Below are 22,827 nucleotides of genomic sequence, written 5' to 3'. Positions count from 1 at the left end.
TCAGTAGCTGTGTCTTCTGTGTTGGCCAAGACAATCACAGTGGTGCTGGCATTCCTTGCCACAAAACCAGGCAACAGGGTGAGAAGATGGTTGGGAAAGGGTTTGGCCAACTACATCATCCTTTTTTGTTCTGCTGGACAAATTATCATCTGCTCCATCTGGCTTGGAGTTTCTCCCCCATTCGCTGACTCTGATCTCCACTCCCAGCCTGGAGAGATCATCCTTCAATGCAGTGATGGCTCTGTCACCATGTTTTATGTTGTCCTTGGATACATGGGTTTCCTTGCTGCCATTTGCTTCATGGTGGCTTTCCTGGCCAGAAATCTGCCTGGGGCCTTCAATGAAACCAAGCTAATCACCTTCAGCATGCTGGTCTTCTGCAGTGTCTGGGTGTCCTTCCTGCCCACCTACCTGAGCACAAAAGGAAAGTCCATGGTGGCCGTGCAAGTCTTCTCCATCTTGGCTTCAAGTACTGGTCTGTTGGGCTGCATCTTCTTACCCAAATGTTATATTATCATCCTAAGACCAAATCTAAACACTAAGGAGCATCTAATGATTAAAGTAGGGAATTGATTGTGAAATGGTTTCTTAGACTCATAACATTTCATTTTTCTTTGCAGTTATTGTTGGCCTTGTATGCTTCCTTTGCATCTGTTTGAGAATTGAGGTGATTTAAAAGGCAAAGAAAAAGCAAAGAAAAAAAAACTATGAAGAATGTAAGTCTAATAAAATTAGACTTATCCTATATATATTTTTTTAATTTGATTTATATGCCGCCCTTCTCCGAAGACTCAGGGCGGCTTACAATGTGCTCAGCAATAGCCTTCATCCTTTTGTATATTTATACAAAGTCAGCTTATTGCCCCCACAACTGGGTCCTCAATTTACCTACCTTAGAAAGGATGGAAGGCTGAGTCAACCTTGAGCCTTGGCGAGATTCGAACCCTGCAGTAATTGCAGGCAGCTGGACTTAATAACCAGCTTAATAACAGGGTGCCTTAAACCCCTGTACTACCAAGGCTCCTATATCATCATGAAACAGGAAAATAAATGAATGAATGAATAAAACCGGCATGCAGACAAGGAAGGACATGATAACAAATCAGATACTCTATATTGACATAAGACATCTGAACAGAAGAGATAGGAGTCCCAAAATAGAGGGTCTTTGTTTAAGATGGAATGAATATGGAAATCTGTTTGAACAACATATGATTTATCCCCAAAAGTAGGCATGTACTGGGTGTCAGGAAGATGCAGGTTTTGATGATGTCATAGACCTTCAGGCAATGGTGGGATCCTGCTGTTTTAACAACCGATTCGGTGATTGTGCGCTTTGCGCGCTCTGAGCGCACATGTGCATTTTTACAAAAACTTACTTTCCACAGTAACACAGCTAAGGTGTGGCAATCCGCTCTGCTGCGTGAATCAGCTGAGAAGATATAGGTCAGTAAAGCACAGGGGTGGGCGGGCAGGCCCACTTGATCGTCGGAGCGAAACAGTTCACTCCCAGCTGATTATTGGAGCTACCGGTTCGCCCGAACCAGTACGAACCGGTAGAATCCCACCCCTGCCTTCATGTGACATTTTTCATTTGTTTCTTTAACAACTTTGTTCTGCCCATCTACCTCCCTTAAGGTATTTTGTAGACAAGATTCCTGGTGTCAGGTTTCGGTGCTATCTTAAATGAGTTTCATTTTCAAGCGCAATCTCTCTAATGAAACATTTTTATTTAAGAACATAAAAAACCGACAATCCTGATTTCATTTTTGCAGCCAAACTGGCCCCTCCTTCCAACCCCCTCCTCTTCCGCTCTCCAACCCCAATGTCCCATTGGCCATCATGCAAATCCATCTCTACCTCCCGGCACGTTCTTTTCACAGGAATGTAGCCCCCACCCTCGTCTCCCAGGAAACACTATCTGTACATACAAAACTAGGCAAAAGTTCATCTTGTTATGTCAGCGCTGGAAGAGAGCCTAATTTGGAACACTGACATCCGGCCCCTCTCCCTTCACTTCTGCGACATCACCTATCCCATAGGGAAAACACAACAAGATTAGTCTCATCAGCCCCTCCCCGGCTGTGCACCCCCCCCTCCCGGCTTTCCCGGGTGGTCTGCATGGAATTTTGCTATAAGGCGATCAGCTTGGATGTTTGCGCTCTTCACCCAGGAAGCCTCTGACAATGGGTAACCCTTCCATTTAATTAAGTACTGGAGGCGCCCCCTGTGCCATCTTGAATCAAGAATCCGCTGCACCTCGTAGTGCGTTTGGCCCCCAACAACCAGGGGCCCAGGGGGTTCACGTGGAGTTGGCCTTAAAGTAGACCCCACTACAGGTTTTAGAAGGCTACTGTGAAAAACGGGGTGAATTTTCCCCAAAAGCCGTGGCAACTGCAATTGCACTGTAACGGGGTTGATTATTTTTATTATAGGAAATGGTCCTATAAATTTTGGGCCCAATTTCCTGCTCGGGAGTCTAAGTCTCAAGTACTTGGTGGAGAGGTAAACTTTCTCTCCCAGCTGAAATGGTCTTTGGGGAGTTCGGTGCTTGTCTGCTTGGTCGCTGACACCTGGCTTTTGTCATCCTGCTTTCCTGCCTGCTCTCTGAGCTTGGTTGCTTTCTTGAAGACATTTCATTACCCAAACTAGGTGACATCATCAGTGCCAGCACTGCTACTAGCTGTCAGGTGTGCTTCCTTCAAAGTCTAGGAAAGAATAAACCAAACTCCATTATTTATAGAGTAATGTACTTTTACTAGAAAATGAAATGAACGCAACCAAGGAAAAGCTGAAACTAAAGTAATAGGCGCGAAAATTGCATATAGAAGGCATCCCCTCCCAGTGTCCATCGTCAATCATCCAATCCAAAGGTCTTCCAGAGGTCAGGTGGAAGCACGTCTGGCATCGTCATCAATCAGGAACACGATGACGATTGACATGATAGCCAATTCAGAGATTCGGTTTCATTTCTTCGAAAAAAAACCTCCAGCACGCTTCCCCCCTCAGTCCCCCTAGCTCTCCCCTCCCCATTTCTTCTGGCAGCCAAAGCAGTAAAGGCAGAGGCTGACACTAGCACTGATGATGCTATGTAGCTTGGGTAATAAAATAAATAAAAAAAAAGAGCCTTGATAGTACAGTGGTTTAATGCACCCTGTTATTCACACAGCTGCCTGCAATTTCTGCTGGTTCGAATCTCTCCAAGGCTCAAGGTTGACTCAGCCTTCCATCCTTTCTAAGGTAGGTGAAATGAGGACCCAGTTTGTGGGGGCAATAAGCTGACTTTGTATAAAATATACAAAAGAATGAAGGCTATTGCTTAACGCATTGTAAGCCGCCCTGAGTCTCCGGAGAAGGGCGGCATATAAATCAAATTTAAAAAAAAAATGTCTACAAGAAAACAACCTGGAGCAACAGGAAGCCCTCATTTCAACCCTGAGCCACAAATGTTCTCCTTTGTTGGCGTCTGCTTCATTTTTAGCATGGCAGCTTCAGCCTAGTCTTACATATTGCTCCTCTTGGCATTGAGTTAAGCAGGAAGTGCTACAAAATGGGTCTCACTTATCACACAAATCATTACAGGAATTTTGGTTTGGTTTGGTTTTTTATTTTTGCCAATATGTTTCTGGAGAGTCTCAGTCATCCAGGTCATGGTTGTCCCAAAGGTGTGTTTTTCAAAAGGCACCTGGACTTTCTGGACTTTTTCTTTGAAGATGTTTCGCTTCTTGCATGAGAAGCAAAACCTCTTCAAAGAAAAACCAGAAAGTCCCATTGCATCTTGAAAAAGCACCTTTGGGATTTTTGCCAATAGTTTGTTGTCCAGTTGTATGGAGGCACAATAGTTCAGAAAAACAGATTTAATACATTGAAATAATATTTTTTTAAAAAAAACAGGTGTAACACCTATTGCACCTTCCAAATATATGGAAGACTTTTGGAGGGATGACACACAGCCTCCTATACAGGAAGACCACAGGGGCACCACATCACCAAATATGACAACACAACCTGAAGAAGACCATCAGGTCCCCTCATACCTATTTCTGGGTTAATGTGGCAAGAAATCAGATCACAGCTTCAATCATCCTGTGGGCACTGCCACCATCTTAGCTGCAGACCTCACAGCCCATGGTTTATATAATAAACTTAAAAAAACCCTTCAAAATATAAAGAATTTTCATATTCCTATATATAAATATAGAAAGCAACACAGAGAGCATCAAGAAAAAGATAAAAATGTCTCCTCGGTCTACAACTTTCACCCTATTTATGCAGCAATACAGTCCACAGCCTGACGCTGTCAGGGTTCCATCAGATGCCCTAAAACCATGAGCCTCGAGCCAAGTTTTCAAAGAAATCCAGTTATTTATTAGGAGCAACATGTCAGCACTTACCTAAGTGAAGTCAGGTCTGCCCCATGTAATTTAGGGCCCAACTATGACCCTGTTTCCTCCCTTCTCCCAGGGTGTGTCATAAATCACATTCTCCAATAGGGCACTTTTGCGGGCTGTCGAGATCACGCCTCTCCGGCTGGTTCCAATAACCTGGGATACAGCCTTGAGAAAGGTATGTGGAATGTACTTCTGGTTGTGGCTGTCATGCTGCTTCATCAGTTTTTCCCCCCTCCTGCCTATGGCAACTCAAGAGCAGGCCAGGAATGCTTTACGAGTTGACAGACACTTTCCTGGCTCATAGTCCGCTGTTATCAAAAATGGATTTTCTACAACAGATGGGAAATGAAATTTAACTTCAGCATGAACAGCTTAATTTAAGATTAATAAATGGATATCTAATAGAAAAGAAAATCAGAAACAGTTCCTACTCTTAACATTAGACAGGGTTCAAGCCAGTGGTGAAATGTAAAATTTGTTACTACCGGTTCTGTGGGCATGGCTTGGTGGTGGTGGTGGTGGTGGTGGGGTAATGTGACTGAGTGGGTGTGGCCAACTTTTTTTTTTTACTTTTAAAAACATTTTTTTTCTATAGCCTCTTCGGCTGAAGAGGTTGTAAAAAAAATGCTTTTAAAAGCCTCTGATGATCAGGCAACTCAACTGGGATCATCAGAGGCTTTTAAAAGCATTTTAAAGCCTCTGACGATCAGGCAACTCATCTGGGATCGTCAGAGGCTTTTAAAAGCATTTTTTCCCCTACAACCTCTTTGGCCAAAGAAGTTGCAAAAAAAAAAATGCATTTTAAAGCCTCTGACGATCAGGCAACTCATCTGGGATCGTCAGAGGCTTTTAAAAGCATTTTTTCCCCTACAACCTCTTTGGCCAAAGAAGTTGCAAAAAAAAAAATGCATTTAAAAGCTTCTGACGATCAGGCAACTCAACTGGGATCATCAGAGGCTTTTAAAAGCATTTGTTCTACAACCTCTTCGGCCAAAGAGGTTGTAGAAAAAATGCTTTTAAAAGCCTCTGATGATCCCAGCTGAACCGTGCGATCATCTGAGGCTTATTTTTTTTACTTTTAAAAGCATTTTTTTTGGCCCCCCCAAAAAGAAAAAAATGCTTTTAAAAGTAAAAAAAAAAAAAGCCTCTGATGATCACACAGCTCAGCTGGGCATGAGGGGGGCGCAGGGATTTTGCTACCAGTTCTCTGAACAACCGGCTGCCATCGCTACCGGATCAGGTGATCCGGTCCAAACTGGAAGCATTTCAACCCTGGTTCAAGCGTTTCGATTGCTTCCTTGATGTTAGAAGACAGGCAATACAGGAGTTAACTGTCATCAACCTAGAATGGCACCAAGCTCATACTTCTGGGTAGCCACCAGTGGTGATATTCAGCCGGTTCAGATCGGTTCGGGTGAACCGGTAGTGGCGACCTGCTGGTGGGCCCGTCCCCCTGCCCTGGCGCTATGCCATCCTATTTAGTCATGTTTTCTAAGCCCTAGAGACAAGATACCATGTTTTCTAATCTCTGGAGACAAGATACCATGTTGAAGGAAAGCAGAAGTCCATCCTTTTAGTGTTGAACTCCAGCATCACTTTCTGGACAAGTCCTGACAGGAAGGACCACAAATCACTACAGAACAGTGCCCCCAAGTGTGTACCTGTGTTTTTTTGGTACCATGGTTTCTCCAGCTACCTCTCTGTACATGGAGCTACATAGAAGTTCAGGATACCCAGAGGAGAAGTTGCTCTGTATCACAGTAATTAAAATCATCCCATTCTTTGAGACCTCTTCTGCTACTTCCCCAGTGACTGCCTTTGATGTAAACACCAGACTAAAGCAACACGGAAAGGGTCTTGCATGAAAAATGGATAAATGCCTCAGATCCCACTCTGCATGGCACAGGTTTTGGGACAGGCAGGGGCTGTGCTTTTTAAATGTACTTTCTCTACTTTCCAAGTGAAGTTCAGTTTGTCTGAATCAAGAAATTCTGGGATTTCCCTCTTGTGGGAGTGCTTTGAGTTCTACTCGCCCTTCTTGTTGTTCTTATGTAGAAACGGGAAGGGGATTGATTCAGTCCTGTGAATTATGGACCTCCTGCTTCTGCTTCTGCTACTCATGTTGTCCCAGCCAGTCTCTGGGAAGCCGAGAATGAAATGCCCACTAATTTTGGAGAAGGAGGATGGAAAAAAGCCATGGACCTATTACAGCCCAGGAGACCATCTCATTAGTGTGGTCACCACTGCAACAAGACTATCACGCACAACATTGCCTTTCACCAAGGCTCCTTCTAGTCAGTCTCATGCGTAAGTCATTCCGTGTGATGGGGTTGCATTCCCTTCGTTTGCCATTCTAACACATACTGCCTTTTCATCGTATTCATTTCCTCGTATATTGCAAGATCGGTCTAGTTCACTAAATCATTTTGATTTCCAAGGCTTCTCTCTTTTGTCTTATTTTGTGGAAGAGACTCAAAACTAAAGATGGGGGCAGATAAAAACCCAAAACCCAAGTCCCAATTATTTCCCCCATCCAATCTTGAGTTTATCACTGAATTATTGAAAGGATTGTAGTTAACACCGTGCAGCCAAGTTGCATTTTTATAACCACTCATTGATATTCAAAGTCTGTTCCTTGTCAAAATAGAAGCTGACTTGTTTTTAGAGTTTATTTTCTGGGTGACATGAACCATTCTCTTCTTTTACAATAGTTCCGCTTTAATGTTTGAATGATTTTGAACCCTAGTTATGGACAACTGAAAATCAGCACAATTACAAATAATGATATATTTGTGACTATTAACCCTCGTGGAGGACTATCTCCATCCCATTCTCTCAACCCTCATAAAAATTAAATCTTTATGGTTGATGATTACCATTTGCCTCTGGTTTTGGATTATTGACTTAAGACTCAATAGGCTCTGTAATTTCTGGTTATTGTTTATGGTGATGATGAGTATGACATGAACATATTTTTACCATAGTTTATCTTCTGATCAGTCAAAAATCATACGCTTCATTTCCGCCACTCAAGACGTCAATAAGAATCACAAGCTCTTGCACAATCTCACACTGGGCTACCACATCCATGACAACTGTCTGAATACACTTGGCACTTCAGATGCTTTGCTGGACATGCTCTCTACTGGAGAAGCCAATGTTCCCAACTACAGCTGTGGAAAGAAGGATAACCTTTTGATTTTTCTTGATGGAGCTGCCAATGACATCTCCGTCCAGATGTCAAGATTAGTAGGCACCTACAAAGTTCCACAGGTCTGTGTGTGCATTTCTGTATCTAATAGAGGGAGTGCAGTGGTGATAGGTGAGCGATAGATCAAGTCGTATGTTCTCTATAGAATTCAAGAGCTGCTTTTCACCATGGCCATTGTAGGTGTCATGGCTAGAGATTGGGATCCACAGTGTGGAGGGGGCAAGGATCAAAGTGGCCTTATGCTCTCATGAAACCATCCCCATTGCTTCGGGGGCTGGGGCTGCATGTTGTGAAAGTAAGGAATGCTTCAATGTCCAATCAAAGTTTTTTCTGTAAAACATAAAGTATCATAGTATTTGAAAGCTCATATCTTAGATGTGATCTTAGCCAAAATAATGATCTTTTCAATGGTAAACAAGTCCTAAATTTATCAAAGGAATTCCAATGGATTATCTTACCTACAGTTGATTAAAGAAATATGAATTATGAATTCATAGGGATCCCCAACATTAGTTAACCACTTTATTTAAAAAAATTGCAAGCATATTAACCAACATGTCAACTATTTTTTACCATAATCAGTTCATGATCACATTCATCTTAAAAGTCTTGAAGAGCAGTAAGGATGCTGGAGAGGACATTCTACCAGCTGAACTACTCAAGTAATATCCCAACTGGTGGGGCCCTCTTTTTGGAACATTTTATTTCTCACCCCATTCAATCTGAGCCAGGTTTGTCGAAAAAATATCAGGCAGGTGCATGAAATTAAGTTCTATAATCTTCACCTAAGAGCTTGTTGTTAGGTGGGTGATTATGATACCGAAGATAAATTCCTTGTGTGTCTAATCAGACTTGGCCAAATAAAAGTATTCAATTCAATTCATCCAGCCCAGTTTATGCACATTACAATCAAAATCTCCTTTAAAATACCACTCCAATTCCCTCCTCAGTATCCTTTCCTATAAAGAACTTCATTCCTTCCTTGCCGGGGTTCCTAAGGTTTCTGAGAATACTTATCTAAGGAGAAACTATACTTAAAATATTCCAAAGATGCTTTTTTCAAGAGGCAACTGGATTTTGTTTTTCCTTGAAGATGTTTTGCTTCTCATCCAAGAAACTGAACTTCTTCAGAAACTGAACTTCTTCAGAAACTGAACTTCTTCAGTTCTGAAGAAGTTCAGTTCTGAACTGAAGAGGCTCCTTGCATGAGAAGCAAAACATCTCCAAGGAAAAACAAAGAAAATCTAGTTGCCTCTTGAAAAAGCACCTTTGGGACAACCATGGCCTAAATCACTGAGAAACTTCATAGCCATATCCTTAGAATGTATATCTTAGCTCATTTCCCTGGTTAAACTGCTTTCAAGACCTGTGGAACAATGAAGTGTGAGAATGAATACAAATCTTAAAGAAAACAAAAGGAGACATGGTGTCTGAAGCTTAATAAAAATGTAAATGCGCAACTGAAATATTATAATAATGTAACATAACCAATATTATAACACTCTGTTGGCAGGCTTATGCACAAATAAATAATAGCTGTCATACCCCAGTTGGGTGGAAAACGGCAATAGTATTTTTTATGCAGATTGTCCTCGATTTATGATTACAATTGAGCCCAAAATTTATGTTGCTAAGCAAGACATTTGTTTTTTTTTTATTTATTTTATTTTATTTCAAATTTATATACCGCACCTTCTCCCAAGGGACTCAGGGCGGTGTACAGCCAGATAAAAACATACAATACAAACATTAAGAACAATTAAAAGAATATATATTAATTTGGCCCCAGTTTAAAATGACAAACCAATTAAAAATTTAAAATTTAAAAATATGTTAAGCCAGCCCGGCTTGCGGAAAAAAGAAAGTTTTAAGGACACGGCGGAAGGCACCGAGGTCGTGGATTTTCCTTATCTCAGGGGGCAGCTGGTTCCATAGGGTAGGTACCCCCACAGAGAAGGCCCTCCCCCTGGGGGTCACCAGCCTACATTGTTTGGCTGATGGCACCCCGAGGAGGCCCTCTCTGTGGGAGCGCACGGGTCGATGGGAGGTTGTCGGTAGCAGCAGGCGGTCTCGAAGATAACTAGGTCCTATGCCATGGAGCGCTTTAAGTGAGTTTTGCCCCATGTTACGACCATTCTTGCCACAGTTGTTAAGCCAGTTGTTTAAAAGATTCTGGCTTCCCCATTGACTTTGTTTGTCAGAAACTTTGTTTGCAAAATGTGATGACGTGACCCTGGGACATCCCAACTGTCATAAATATGTACTAGTTGCCAAGCATCCAAATTTTCATCATGTGACCATGGAGATGCCTTCATGGTCATAAGTGGGAAAAAATGGTAATAAATCTGTTTTTCACTGCTGTTGTAACTTCAAACAGCTACTAAAAGACTGGGTGTTTAGTCAAGGACTATCTGTATTTTAAAAGGGGAATAAAAGGGACTCTAGCTATCACTGGCCCAGTCCTCTAATACAGGGGTGTCAAACCTGCTCACATCATGGGCCGTATAGCGACATATTTTTTTGCCTTTACGGAGCCAGGGTGGGCGTGGCCTGCACGGGCTGTATCTGGCTCATGGGCCACCACTTTGGCAGGCCTGGTCTAGTAGATATTGTGGCTAGGTTCCTCTCAAGTAGAGTCAGGGGTGGGTTCTAAATTTTTTTACTACCGGTTCTGTGGGCGTGGCTTATTTTGTGGGTATGGCTTGGAGGTCATGTGACTATATGGGCGTGGCTAGCTGGTCAGAGTCATTTCTGGAAGGTCCTCGCACTTACGACCAGTCCTCGCACTTACGACCCAACTCATTTGTTTGCTTTTAACACTGATCAGCTGTAGGATGGCCTTTTGTAGCCCCGCAGCAAGCGTTTAAACAGTTTTTTTTCCCTCTAGTCATCAGCTGGGACTCAGGAGGCAGCAATAGATTGGGGGTGGGACCAAATAAAAGGTAAGGTGGGGGGGGTGGGAGGGCGGGGGGGGAGAACTGGTTTGGTGACGTCATATCACCACCACTACCGGCTCGGCCGAACCAGGAGGAATCCACCACTGAGTAGAGTTGAAAAGTGAAGTCCTTGCAGAAGAACAAGAAGGTTTTAGACAGAGTCGATCCACCATTGGCAATTGCTTTGTCTTGAACCATCTGCTTACAAAATATGTCAGTCAGAGGAAACCATGGTTTGCAGCCTTTATAGATCTCAGTGCAGCATTTGACCCAGGAAACAGAAAAATATTATGGAGGAAATTGATTGTCGTTAATACACACACATACACACACACACACACACACACATGTTTATTTGCCTCCCATCTCATCGTCACATGATTCTAGGCAGCTTACAATGCCATAAGGTTATAGTATAAAAATTAAAACAGCAAAATATTGAGACAATAAATACATTAGAATTAACAAGAAATGGCTAAGATAGCTGCAGTAAGCAGAGTGAAGGTGAGAACTTCTGGTTAATCCATAGGAGTCGTGGTGGCACAATGATTAGAATGCAGCATTGCAGGCTAACTCTGCCCACAGCCTGGAGTTCAATCCTGAACAGCTCAAAGTTGACTCAACCTTCCATTCTTCCATGGTTGGTAAAATGAGGACCCGGATTGATGGGGCTGACTTTGTAAACCACTCAAAGACTCAATGGAGCAGTGTAGAAGTCTAAGTGTTTACTGCTATTGTTAATCCAGGAACCACCTCCAGGATGATATGCCTTTATCTATGTCCCAGACCAATGCGCAGAGCCAGGTTTTAAGACCTTCACAAAAGCCAAGAGAGTACGGTCACATCTCACCTTGAGTGGTATGATGTTCTAGAGAGCCGATGCTGTGGCACAAAGGAATCCTCTCCTGAACCCCACCAGGCAAAATTCCTTGGTTGACAAAGTTTGTAGCATGTCCCATAAGTGAGAAAGGCTGACCCCATTTGAGTGAGATGGTTCCTCAAGTAATAATATATTAATGTGATGGATTACATGGGTTATTAAGAAGACATGGTTCTTACTGTTATAATAATGGAATGGAATGGAATGGAATGGAATGGAATGGAATGGAATGGAATAGAATAGAATAGAATAGAATAGAATAGAATAGAATAGAATAGAATAGAATAGAATAGAAATTCCCATCAAAAGAGTTCACTTAGAGCAGGGGTGTCAAACTCAAGGACCGAGGGCCAGATCCGGCCTGCAGGGTATTTAGAACTGGCCTGCAGGGTTGCCCTGGAAACAGTGAAGGACCGGCCCACAGTGCTTCTGCCAGGGGCCCTCCCAAGCTCCATTTTCACTGGCAGAGGGACGTAGGAGGCCATGGCAGCCGAAAATGGAGTTCGGGAGCTCGTTTTCACTGGCAGAACACTCAGGCCACTACAGGTGCCCCTGACATGAGTGACATTGAGCTGGCCATGCCCCCCGCCCCAGGTCAAACAACCCTGATGCAGCCCTCAATGAAAACGAGTTTGACACCCCTGACTTAGAGCAAGGGCATGAGTGAACGTACTGCTTAAATTTAAAAAAAGAGAGATAGCATCAATTATTAAAATATATAGGACTAAGGTTTCCCCCATACTCCTACATGGAGCTGAATTTTGAGGCTTTAAAAAGCTATCACTACTAGAAGAAACCCAATCACAGCATCTGAGAGAGTGGTGAAATCCAATTTTTTTTTTAACTACCGTGGCTTGATGGGCATGGTGTGGCTTGGTGGGTGTGGCAGGAGAAGGATACTGCAAAATCCCCATTCCCTCCCAACTCCTGGGGGAAGGATATTGCAAAATCCCCATTCCCACCCCACTCTGGGGGCCAGCCAGAGGTGGTGTTTGCCAGTTCTCTGAACTACTCAAAATTTCTGCTACTGGTTCTCTGAACTGCTCAAAATTTCCGCTACTGGTTCTCCAGAACCTGTCAGAACCTGCTGGATTTCATTCCTGATCTGAGAACTTACTTGGGTGTGGACAACAGAACTTCAGCTGCTATTCTTAGAGCAGAATTAGGTATTTATGCTATTTGCTCTTTGTCTAAATTCAGGGAATATAATTATTGGTGTAAAATTAATGCTATGGAAAGTGACAGACTACCAAAAAGGCAAAATTTCAATTAAAGACCTCTTGGATTGTACAACTGACAAATTATATTAGGAGCTGTGGTTTCCCTGTCTCTTGTACAAATGGAGAACAAGCTCAAATGATTGTTACGCAAAGAATCCAGGGTACCACAGCACAGAAAAATATAGCCATCTTCAGTAAATTTGACACATTGAAATGGAGGAGCTGCTACAAATGGATTTTCCAAATTGTGAAGTATTTGAATGCCGAAATGCCAAAACATCTTACAGGGGGTATAGGACAACTCACCATGGCCAATTTGCTGCAGGACAAAAATTACATAATATTTAAGAAAAAGTGGAATAGAAAGGATGCAAAAGGAGGGACAAAATGAAACATGAATGACAAAAATTAAAAATTTTAAAAATTGTTTTAAATAATTAAATAAAATTGTTGAATTGTTTCATGGTGAGTTGGCCGCGATGAGTTAGCCATAGTGAATTGGCAGCAATGAGTTGTATGCAGCAAGTTGGTCATGGAAAGTTGTCCCGTTCCATCTTAGGGCGTTATTTATTGAGCAAGATTTGAGCAGCTGGACACAATAGTTAAATATGGGAAATTTAATCCAATCCCCTGTAATGAACAGACTTGTATTTGCACAACTCCAAAGGAGAAGACATAAATATGTATTATTTGAATCTCAATTGTATAAGAAATAGATCAGTATATTGGACAGTACATTAGATGAGCAACTTATTGGGATCCTTATATTAAAACAACATATTTCTTGTGTGAACAGAATATTAAAAAATTACATGCAATACAAGAAGAGACTGGACTGCCATCTGTCAAAAATAGGGTAGCATTGGCTTGGGCAGGGGGTAGGACTACATGACCTACAAAGGACATCTAACCCCCGACCTCTGGGTCCCCGACCTCCGCACCTTCCATCGTGCTCTGAAGACCCTATTATTCCAGCAAGCTGGTCTGACGGGATAAAGGATTTTAAATTGGGTTTTGGTAGGGGTTTTAAAATGATTTTAGTTGGGTGTTTTAAATTCAGCCAATGATTGAATTATTTTAATTAAGTTTTTAATTTTTGTTGTATATTGTTTTTACCATGGCTGTTCACCACCCTGAGTCCTTTGGGAGAAGGGCGGTATATAAATATAAATATAAATATAAATATAAATATAAATATAAATATAAATATAAATATAAATATAATAATAATAATAATAATAATAATAATAATAATAATAATAATAATAATAATATCCCTTCCAACTCTGTTAAGCTGTATCTACAGCCCATTTTTTAACAAAATAGTTCGGTTGAGATCTGCATATGTGGCAAATTGTAGGGATGATACAGAAATATGATTTGGATACTTTATTTTTATTCTTTTTTGCTAAATTTGTTCCTTTTATTCTATTGTATATATATATATACAATCTTTAATAAGTTGTTCTGTTTCATATTCTATATCTTGATATGGCCTAATAGCTAATCAGTAATAAACTATTCTAATAAATTCATGAGAACCAAGCTGGATTTCTTAAAACTTAATATTTTGGAATTGATGTGACCTCAAATATAAAATAGCATTCTTCATTACTGTATTTTTTTTTTTTTAGGTGAGAGATAGAATTGTTTCAGAGGCTCTGAGTGACAAAAGTCAATTCCCCTTTTCCCACCGGATGTTCCCCAAAGAAGGGTTTCACTACCCAGGAATTGTCCAACTGCTCCTTCATTTCAGATGGACCTTAATTGGTCTCTTTTCTTCTGAAACAGAGAATGGAGAGAATTTCATGAGAACATTTATTCCGGTGCTTGTCAGGAATGGAATTTGTGTTGTTATATCACAACTATTCCCAACGACTGGAGATACAAAACTCTCTGGGGATGTCTTCTCTAAGTGGAGACAAGTCAATGTCTTTGTTCACTTCATAGAATTTATTTCCCTTCTGCCCAGAATGCTTCCTTTCCATTTAACATTTGAAAGTTTACCAGGACCCATTGAAGGGAAAGTCTGGATCACGACAGTCTTAGGGGAATTTCCAGTGAAAAGCCGCAGACTTTTCAAATACGTCCATAGTATTTGGAGCTTTGCTTTTCAGGCTAAAAAAAGGCAAAAAGATGATACTTTTCAAGCCATTCTCTTTGTGGAACCCCGATTTCAAGAGCAGTCATTTCGCTGTGCTTTTTCAAAGAATCTCTTTTCTGCCAAAGGCCGGAGAAGATGCACCCAGATAGCACCACTGGAAACCCAACAGAAAAGAAACAGAATGCGGTTCACAAATAAGCACTATGTTTACAGTATCATTAAGACGCTGGCCCATTCCTTGAATGCTGCTTATTCCTCCACATCCAAAAGAAGAAGGAAGGAGGACAGAGACAGACTGGGGGTTTTAAGGCTGCAAGTGTGGCAGGTATCAATTGCCAGTTGACAGCCATTTGATTCCCTTTCTTCCCTACTAATTTATTATAATCAATGACCAATATACATATATAATAATAGAATAGAATAGAATAGAATAGAATAGAATAGAATAGAATAGAATAGAGTAGAGTAGAGTAGAGTAGAGTAGAGTAGAATAGAATAGAATAGAATAGAATAGAATAGAATAGAATAGAATAGAGTAGAGTAGAGTAGAGTAGAGTAGAGTAGAGTAGAGTAGAGTAGAATAGAATAGAATAGAATAGAATAGAATAGAATAGAATAGAATAGAATAGAATAGAATAGAATAGAATAACAGAGTTGGAAGGGACCTTGGAGGTCTTCTAGTCCAACCCCCTGCCCAGGCAGGAAACCCTACACCACTTCAGACAAATGGTTAATATTAGATATTAGATTAGCTAATATTAGAAGTACAAATGAAACCTTAATGAAAAAATCTACATTATAGCTGCCATACTTTATTTATTTATTTATTTATTTATTTATTTATTTATTTATTTATTTATTTATTTAATTTCTATACTGCCCTTCTCCTGCGGGACTCAGGGCGGTGTACAGCCGAGATAAAACATTGCATATAAAACTTAAAAAACAATTTAAAAAACAATTAAATAATTTTGGCCCAAGTTTAAAACAACCCAATTAAAACCGAATTCAATTAAAAAACAGAGAGGATGTTATCAGGCCAGCCCAGTTAGATGGAATAAGTGTGTTTTCAGGGCCTGACGAAAAGTCCGGAGGTCTGATATTGTGTGTATCTCAGGGGGCAGGTCATTCCAGAGGGCAGGTGCTGCCACAGAGAAGGGTCTCCCCCTGAGGGTCGCCGGCCAGCATTGTCTGGCCGACGGCACCCTGAAGAGGCCCTCTCTGTGCAAGCGAACCAGTCGGTGGGAGGCTATTGGCGGCAGAAGGCGGTCTCGCAAATACCCCGGCCCTAAGCCATGGAGCGCTTTAAAGGTGGTCACCAACACCTTATATAATATAATATATCTTCGTTTGTCAATGTTGTGGCCTGTTGGCCGCCGGCCCCTCCAGAAGCCGAATCAGATGAGGAGGAGGTGGGGGAGTCAGGGTCAGCATCAAGGCAACCTGAGAGCTCCGAGGAGGAAGAGGGAATGGAGCTGGCAGAGAGAGAGAGAGAGGCGGAGCCTGGACCATCCGTCAGCCCCCAGATGGAGAGTCAACAGCCCCCAGGTCTGGAGGTGGCTGATGAGGAAGAGGAGGAACAGCTGGGTCCAGTGCCTGATCCATGGATGTGCAGAAGGCAGAGGAGAGGAGAGCAGTGGAAATATGTGGGCCGATCCTTGGGATGGAAGAGCCACAGCTGCTAGTAAAGCCCCACCCTAGCTCTGGGGATAAAAGGCAAGGGGCAGAGATGAATAGATGTGGCAGACAACTATTTATATCCCTGCCCGACAATCTTGTTAGCTTGCGTTGAGAGAGAAACTTTTTGCTGAGGCTGCTGGGGCTCCTAATAAAGAAATTGTTGATTTAAATACAGAGGGATTGTCATGTTTGGGAAATTGGGTCAGAACAGTCAAGTCCCAGTTGCTAAAAATCAGATATATATATATATTTTTACTGGATTTTATTCATTTATCTCTCTCTGTCGGACATGACTTTGCAACTAACAACAACATAAATCTTCCATCATGAAATCATAATTTCGCAACTCTACTTATCTCTATTGATGACAATATAAAAGAATAGATGACCAAGGACTAATAGTTATCCATAACTACCCAGTTTTATGAAAACTATTTGAATACAATTTTTAAAAGTTTTTATCTGCTTAAATATCATACCATCCAGCCTCACTTAATTAGATTCTTAAATATCACATCGAGAAATTATTTTCTAATATTCTGCTGAAATAAAGGTACAGTACCAATATGTTAAAAGGGACGCGGTGGCTCAGTAGCTAAGAGACTGAGCTTGTCGATCGAAAGGTTGGCAGTTCAGCAGTTCAAATCCCTAGTGCCCCGAAACAGGGTGAGCTCCCATTACTTGTCCCAGCTTCTACCAGTCTAGCAGTTTGAAAGCATGTAAAAAATGCAAGTAGAAAAATAGGGACCACCTTTGGTGGGAAAATAAACAGCGTTCCGTGTGCCTTTGCCATTTAATCATGCCGGCCACATGACCATGGAGAGTCTTCAGACAGTGCTGGCTCTTCGGCTTTGAAACAGAGATGAGCACTGCCCCCTAGAGTCAGGAACGACCAGCACGTATGTGCAAGGGGAACCTTACCAATACGTTATAGGAGAGTTGACAGATCAGGGGATGGAGTTTAAAGAGTAATCAGCCTAAAATCCCTACATTGCCACAAGAAAATTAAGTTTGTGTGTCATTGACACTTATCTGCCAACTGTTAGTTGAGAAAATTCATGTGCACAGTCTTGGTAATAAGTCAGCTTAATTGAACCACTGTCTTATCCTGGTCTTTCATGTCTACCAATTCCCACAATCTATTTAGATTAGAATATGTAGGATTGATTTTGGGGGATGGGGGGAAGAGATGCTGCCTAAAATAGATCAGATAAAGATTGATAGGCTGCCATTACCTAATGGGCAAAGAAAGGAATGTAGAGCGGATCCTCCCTAACTTTTCAGGCTGTCAAAAGAGTTGGTGGGAGATTTGTACTTTCAGACTTGCAAGATGTTAATGTAGAATAAAGTAGAATTATATCATCTGGTCATGTTTCCCATCTGGTCTACCTGAGAGAAGATCAACTGGCAACATTCTGCATGTCAAAACAATCTCCCTGGTAATCATTTTTTTTCAGGATTTTATAAATAATCTTTTTAATTATTTGTTTGTTCAAATTATTTTTGATCTCCTCTAAACTATGCGGTTGATATCTACGGAGATTCTTAGTCATCCAGGTCATGTCTCAAAGGTGCTTTTTCCAAAAGGCAACTGGACTCTCTGATTTTTCTTTGAAAATCTTTCGCTTCTTATCCAAGAAGCTTCTTCAACTCTGGCTGGATGGTGGGGAATGGAAGGATTTATACTCCTGGCAGACAGCTGGTCATTTGCATGTTGTTTATAAATGTGGCCTCAATGACTCTCTAAAACAGGGGTGTCAAACTCAATTTCATTGAGGGCCACATCAGGATTGTGTTTGACCTTGGGGGGGGGGAGGACAGGTGGGCATGGCCAGGGTCACTCATGTCAGGGTTGCTTGTGGTGGCTCAAGCGCTCACGGCCCTCCTGAGCTCTTTTTTTTGCTGGCAGATGCACCGCAGGCCGGTCCTTTGGCCAGGGCAGCCTTGTGGGCCAGATCTAAGCACCCCGCAGGCTGGATCCAGTCCCCAGGCCTTGAGTTTGACACCCCTGCTCTAAAAAAATGCAAATGACCAGCTTTATGCAAGGAGTATAAATCCTTCCATTCCCCACCATTCTGGCCACAGTTGAAGAAGCTTCTTGGATGAGAAGCGAAATCTCTTCAAAGAAAAACCAGAAAGTCCAGTTGCCTCTGGAAAAAGCATGTTTGGGACATATGTGGTTGATAATTTTTGCTGAACTTTTGTTTTTCAGTTTTGAATATAATGTTCTTCCAACTAAGCGTATTTGCATATTAGACAACTGTAGAAGAAAGATTCAAATCTGAAAAGATCATGTGACCTAAGGAACTAAGGTTTCTGCTTTTAAATTCCTGGATGTTTCCATTCTAGTTCCATCCCTTTCTGGAGAAGAATGAGTTTTGCAATTTTTCCCAGGAGAAAATGTACTTGGATCAAAATGGAGATATAGCAGCAGATCTGAACATCATGACTGTGGTGGTTCTCACCAATGACGATCCCATCAAAGAACAACTGGGGAGTTTTGAAGGACAGAGACTTGTAATCAACCAAAATGCTCTTTCACATCTAAACTTCCTCAACAAGGTTGGGGAAATATGAATATCTTTATTTTCCAAAGACTTAGGATTCATTTAAAGCAGGCTAGGCCTACTCACCAAGATGGATGGTCTTCACTTAGAATTAAATGTGAGGTGTATAAAACTTACAATGTTGTTCATCAGGTCATCATACTTTACATAATAGATCAGTGATGGCTAACCTTTTTGCCATCGCATGCCAAAAGAGGGGGAGCACGGGGGGGGATTGCGCGTGTGTGTGCCCACACCCATTATTCAATGCCCCCTGGTGCCTGGGGAGGGCAAAAATGGCCTCCCCGGCCCTCTGGAGGCCCTCCGGAGGCTGGAAACAACCTGTTTCCTGACTTCCGGTGGGCCTAAAACGCCCCAAAATCAGCTGGCTGGCACGCGCACACCTGCTGGAGCTGAGCTATGGCAACACTCGCATGCCCACAGATATGGCTCCGTGTGCCACCTGTGGCACGCGTGCCATAGGTTCGCCATCACAGTAGTAGATCATTCATACCTTAAAATCATGCACATGTAAGGAATGGAGGAATTAATGTTAATAAGGTCCTGAGGAGAAACCCGTAGGTTGTCATTGGGGGTGGTATTCACTTACCTTCACTACCGGTTCACAAATGTGACTGCACACGCACACTTCATTCACACATGCCACCTCCACACATGCGCAGAGCTTTCCGTGCATGTGCAGAGCATCAAAAACAGGACATGATGACATCCGGGCAGGTGGGTGGAGCCTCCCATAGCTGCAGCTACCAATTTGCCCGAACCATATAGAACCGGCTAAATACCACCACTGGTTGTCACCAGAGGTGAAATGCTACCGGTTCAGCCCGGTTCGGCCGAACTTGTAGCTATGGCGGTGGGTGGTTTGGAGAACCGGTAGCAATGGCAGTGCAAGGCTCTGCTCACCCATCCAGTCATCGTTACTTCCTGGTTTTAACCAGGAAGTCACTTGTTTTTTACCCTCTGCACATGCACTTCTGAACCGGTAGGGAAGGTAAGTAGATATCATCCCTGGTTGTCACTTAATGCATAAATCTTTTCTCACTTTCATTACTCCAGAGTTCATTAAACAGAAAAGTCCTGTATTCCAATGTAATATGTAATAAACTAAATGAAGGAACTAAATGAAGTCTTTGCCAGTAGTTATATCTCCTACAACTATTTGGAACTAGCCAGAAATTTCATATTTACCTGAGAGAAATCCAGAGACTATTTGTTAATGTCAGTGTCTATCTCCTTTTTCCATGGATGGTTAAGATATTTTCTTTGCTGTTCCTTGTTTTTCTGCTTAGTCTCTTCCTCAGTCCAAATGTGTGGAAAAATGTCGTCCTGGATTTGTCAAGCGGGCTCGAGAAGGGGAACCAATTTGCTGCTATGACTGTGTTCCTTGTCCAGAGGGGACCATCTCCACTCAGGAAGGTGGGTAATACCAAAGAAAAGGACATATCTAACCAAGAGACTTAACTTCCCATTCAGAGCATGAAAGTGCAAGTTAAAAGACATTGAAATTCAATTGTTTTCCTGATTATTTTGAAACTGCATAATTTCTCATATAAAGGGAAGACTAGCGAAATGACCTTGAACAAGCTGCTGGGAAGAGATAGGTGTAGAAAATTGGGAAAGCTTTACTATTGCCAGAGGAAATATCTCTTCTGCTTTTTAATTAGGATGTATCCTTCCACATTTATCTTTCTAGGAACATCTGAGTCAGGGGTGAAATCCAGCAGGTTCTGACAGGTTCTGGAGAACCAGTAGCGGAAATTTTGAGCAGTTCAGAGAACCGGTAGCGGAAATTTCGAGTGGTTCAGAGGACCGGCAAATGCCACCTCTGGCTGGCCCCGGAGTGGAGTGGGAATGGAGATTTTGCAATATCCTTCCCCCAGGAAGGAATGGGGATTTTGCAGTACCCTTCCCCTGCCACGCCCACCAAGCCATGCCCACCAAGTCACGCCCATAGAACTGGTAGTAAAAAAAAATGGATTTCACCACTGATCTGAGTGCTTTGAAACTTGAGGGAAGATAGTTTAATGCATTCTATATGGTCTCCCTTTGAGGATCACTCAAAAGCTGTTACTGGTCCACAAGGAGGTGGTGTGGACAGTTAAGGTTGCATTTTGTTGCATCCATATTACCACTGTTCCTAGTCGCCATTCCAAATTGTTCCCAGCCAGACATCTTCACAAGATAGGTATCTTGTGAGTCCACTACAGTAAGAAGTACAATATGGCAGGACTCAGAATGTTTGACTAGAAAGATAAATTGATTTATTATTCACCTCTAATAATGTAGGTTTCTATGAAGGTTCTGCACATTTCACAGAAAATCATCTGAGTCCTAGGATGTCACCCAATTTCATAGACCTTAGCTATATATATATATAGTAGAAAAATCATATCATCATCTTTCTGTGGAGACATTAAGCATGCATCCAGGAAAAAGCTCCTGGTATCAGCTTTTCTCCTAAGAAGGCACTCCTTAAAAAGTAAAAGGACAGAATGTTAAAGAAATGTTGTTGGTTTTGTTTTCTCAGATACACCCAAATGCACCAAGTGTCCAGATGATAAATATCCAAATGAGGACCGAATTCAATGTAACCCAAAAGTTACAACCTTCCTGTCTTACAAAGAATATCTGGGCATCATCTTGGTCTCTTTTGCACTACTGTTGTTTCTAATCTCAGGCCTTGTTTTAATCCTATTAATCAAATACCTAGAAACTCCCATTGTCAAAGCCAACAATCGAGACCTGTCTTATATCCTCCTTGTCTGCCTCCTGCTTTGCTTCTTGTCTCCTTTTCTCTTCATTGGTCAACCAAGAAAAGCCACCTGCCTTCTCCGACAAATGGTTTTTGGCATCATCTTCTCAATTGCCATTTCTTCTCTCTTAGCAAAAACAATCACGGTGGTGTTGGCTTTCCTGGCCACAAAACCAGGAAACCGAGTGAAGAGATGGTTAGGGAAGAGCTTGGCCAATTCTATCATTCTTTCTTGTTCTGCTGTCCAAATTATCATTTGTTCCATCTGGCTGGGAGTTTCTCCTCCATTCCCTGACTCTGACCTCCACTCCCAGCATGGAGTGATCATCCTGCAATGCAATGAAGGATCTGTTGTCATGTTCTATATTACCCTCAGCTATTTGGGCTTTCTGGCTTCCATCTGCTTCATGGTGGCTTTCCTGGCCAGGAAATTGCCTGGGGCCTTCAATGAAGCCAAGCTGATCACCTTCAGCATGCTGGTCTTCTGCAGTGTCTGGGTGACTTTTGTGCCCACCTATCTGAGCACCAAAGGGAAATACATGGTGGCTGTGCAGGTCTTCTCTGTTTTGGTCTCCAATGCTGGGCTGCTGGGCTGCATCTTCATCCCCAAATGCTACATTATCCTTCTGAGGCCAGACTTGAATACGAAGGAGCAGCTTATGATCAGGGCCAATGATTTTGCTTGAAATAATTAAAGGGTAGCTGGAAAATAGTGTCTCCCATTCCAGTCCAGTAGATTCACAATTTGGCAACTGGTTTTTTTTTTTTTTTTTTTATCAGTCTAGCCGTCATATCTGTCCTATGCTATTAGTCTACCTTAGACCTAAAATGCCCTACCCACTTATTTTAAACATGATAAACATGACTTGTGCAATGGGAATCTTGTTGATATGCCAGAAATAACAGTTGGGAGGAGGGGGAAGTCTAAAAATATTATGATTTTAGTTGTATTATTCTTTATTTGCAATTGGTATCCTTTGCAATACTAGACTCAAGATTTCAGCATCATCAGCACAATGAGAGTAGAGAGACACTTTCCAGCCAAATTAGGAGGATAATAATCCGGATTATCCAACTGGTCAACTA

General features: G+C 42.0%; 1 protein-coding gene across 1 annotated transcript; it reads left to right on the top strand.

The window, feature by feature from the left end:
* Window positions 1-6,480: 6,480 nt before the first annotated feature.
* LOC139309777 (vomeronasal type-2 receptor 26-like) lies at window positions 6,481-22,427 on the top strand. The gene is made up of 6 exons (XM_070933983.1): window positions 6,481-6,698; window positions 7,376-7,664; window positions 14,273-15,067; window positions 18,772-18,984; window positions 20,279-20,405; window positions 21,517-22,427. Exons 1-6 carry the CDS (start codon window positions 6,481-6,483, stop codon window positions 22,425-22,427), a joined length of 2,553 nt encoding a protein of 850 aa, XP_070790084.1.
* The last annotated feature ends 400 nt before the right edge of the window (window positions 22,428-22,827 follow it).

Source organism: Pituophis catenifer, unplaced genomic scaffold (assembly GCF_029215685.1).
Source record: "Pituophis catenifer annectens isolate HBS135680 unplaced genomic scaffold, rPitCat1.0.hap2 SCAF_2, whole genome shotgun sequence".
Classification (NCBI taxonomy): domain Eukaryota; kingdom Metazoa; phylum Chordata; class Lepidosauria; order Squamata; family Colubridae; genus Pituophis; species Pituophis catenifer.
The sequence above is the reverse complement of the archived record's forward strand: the minus strand, read 5'-3'. Positions and strand labels throughout refer to the sequence as shown.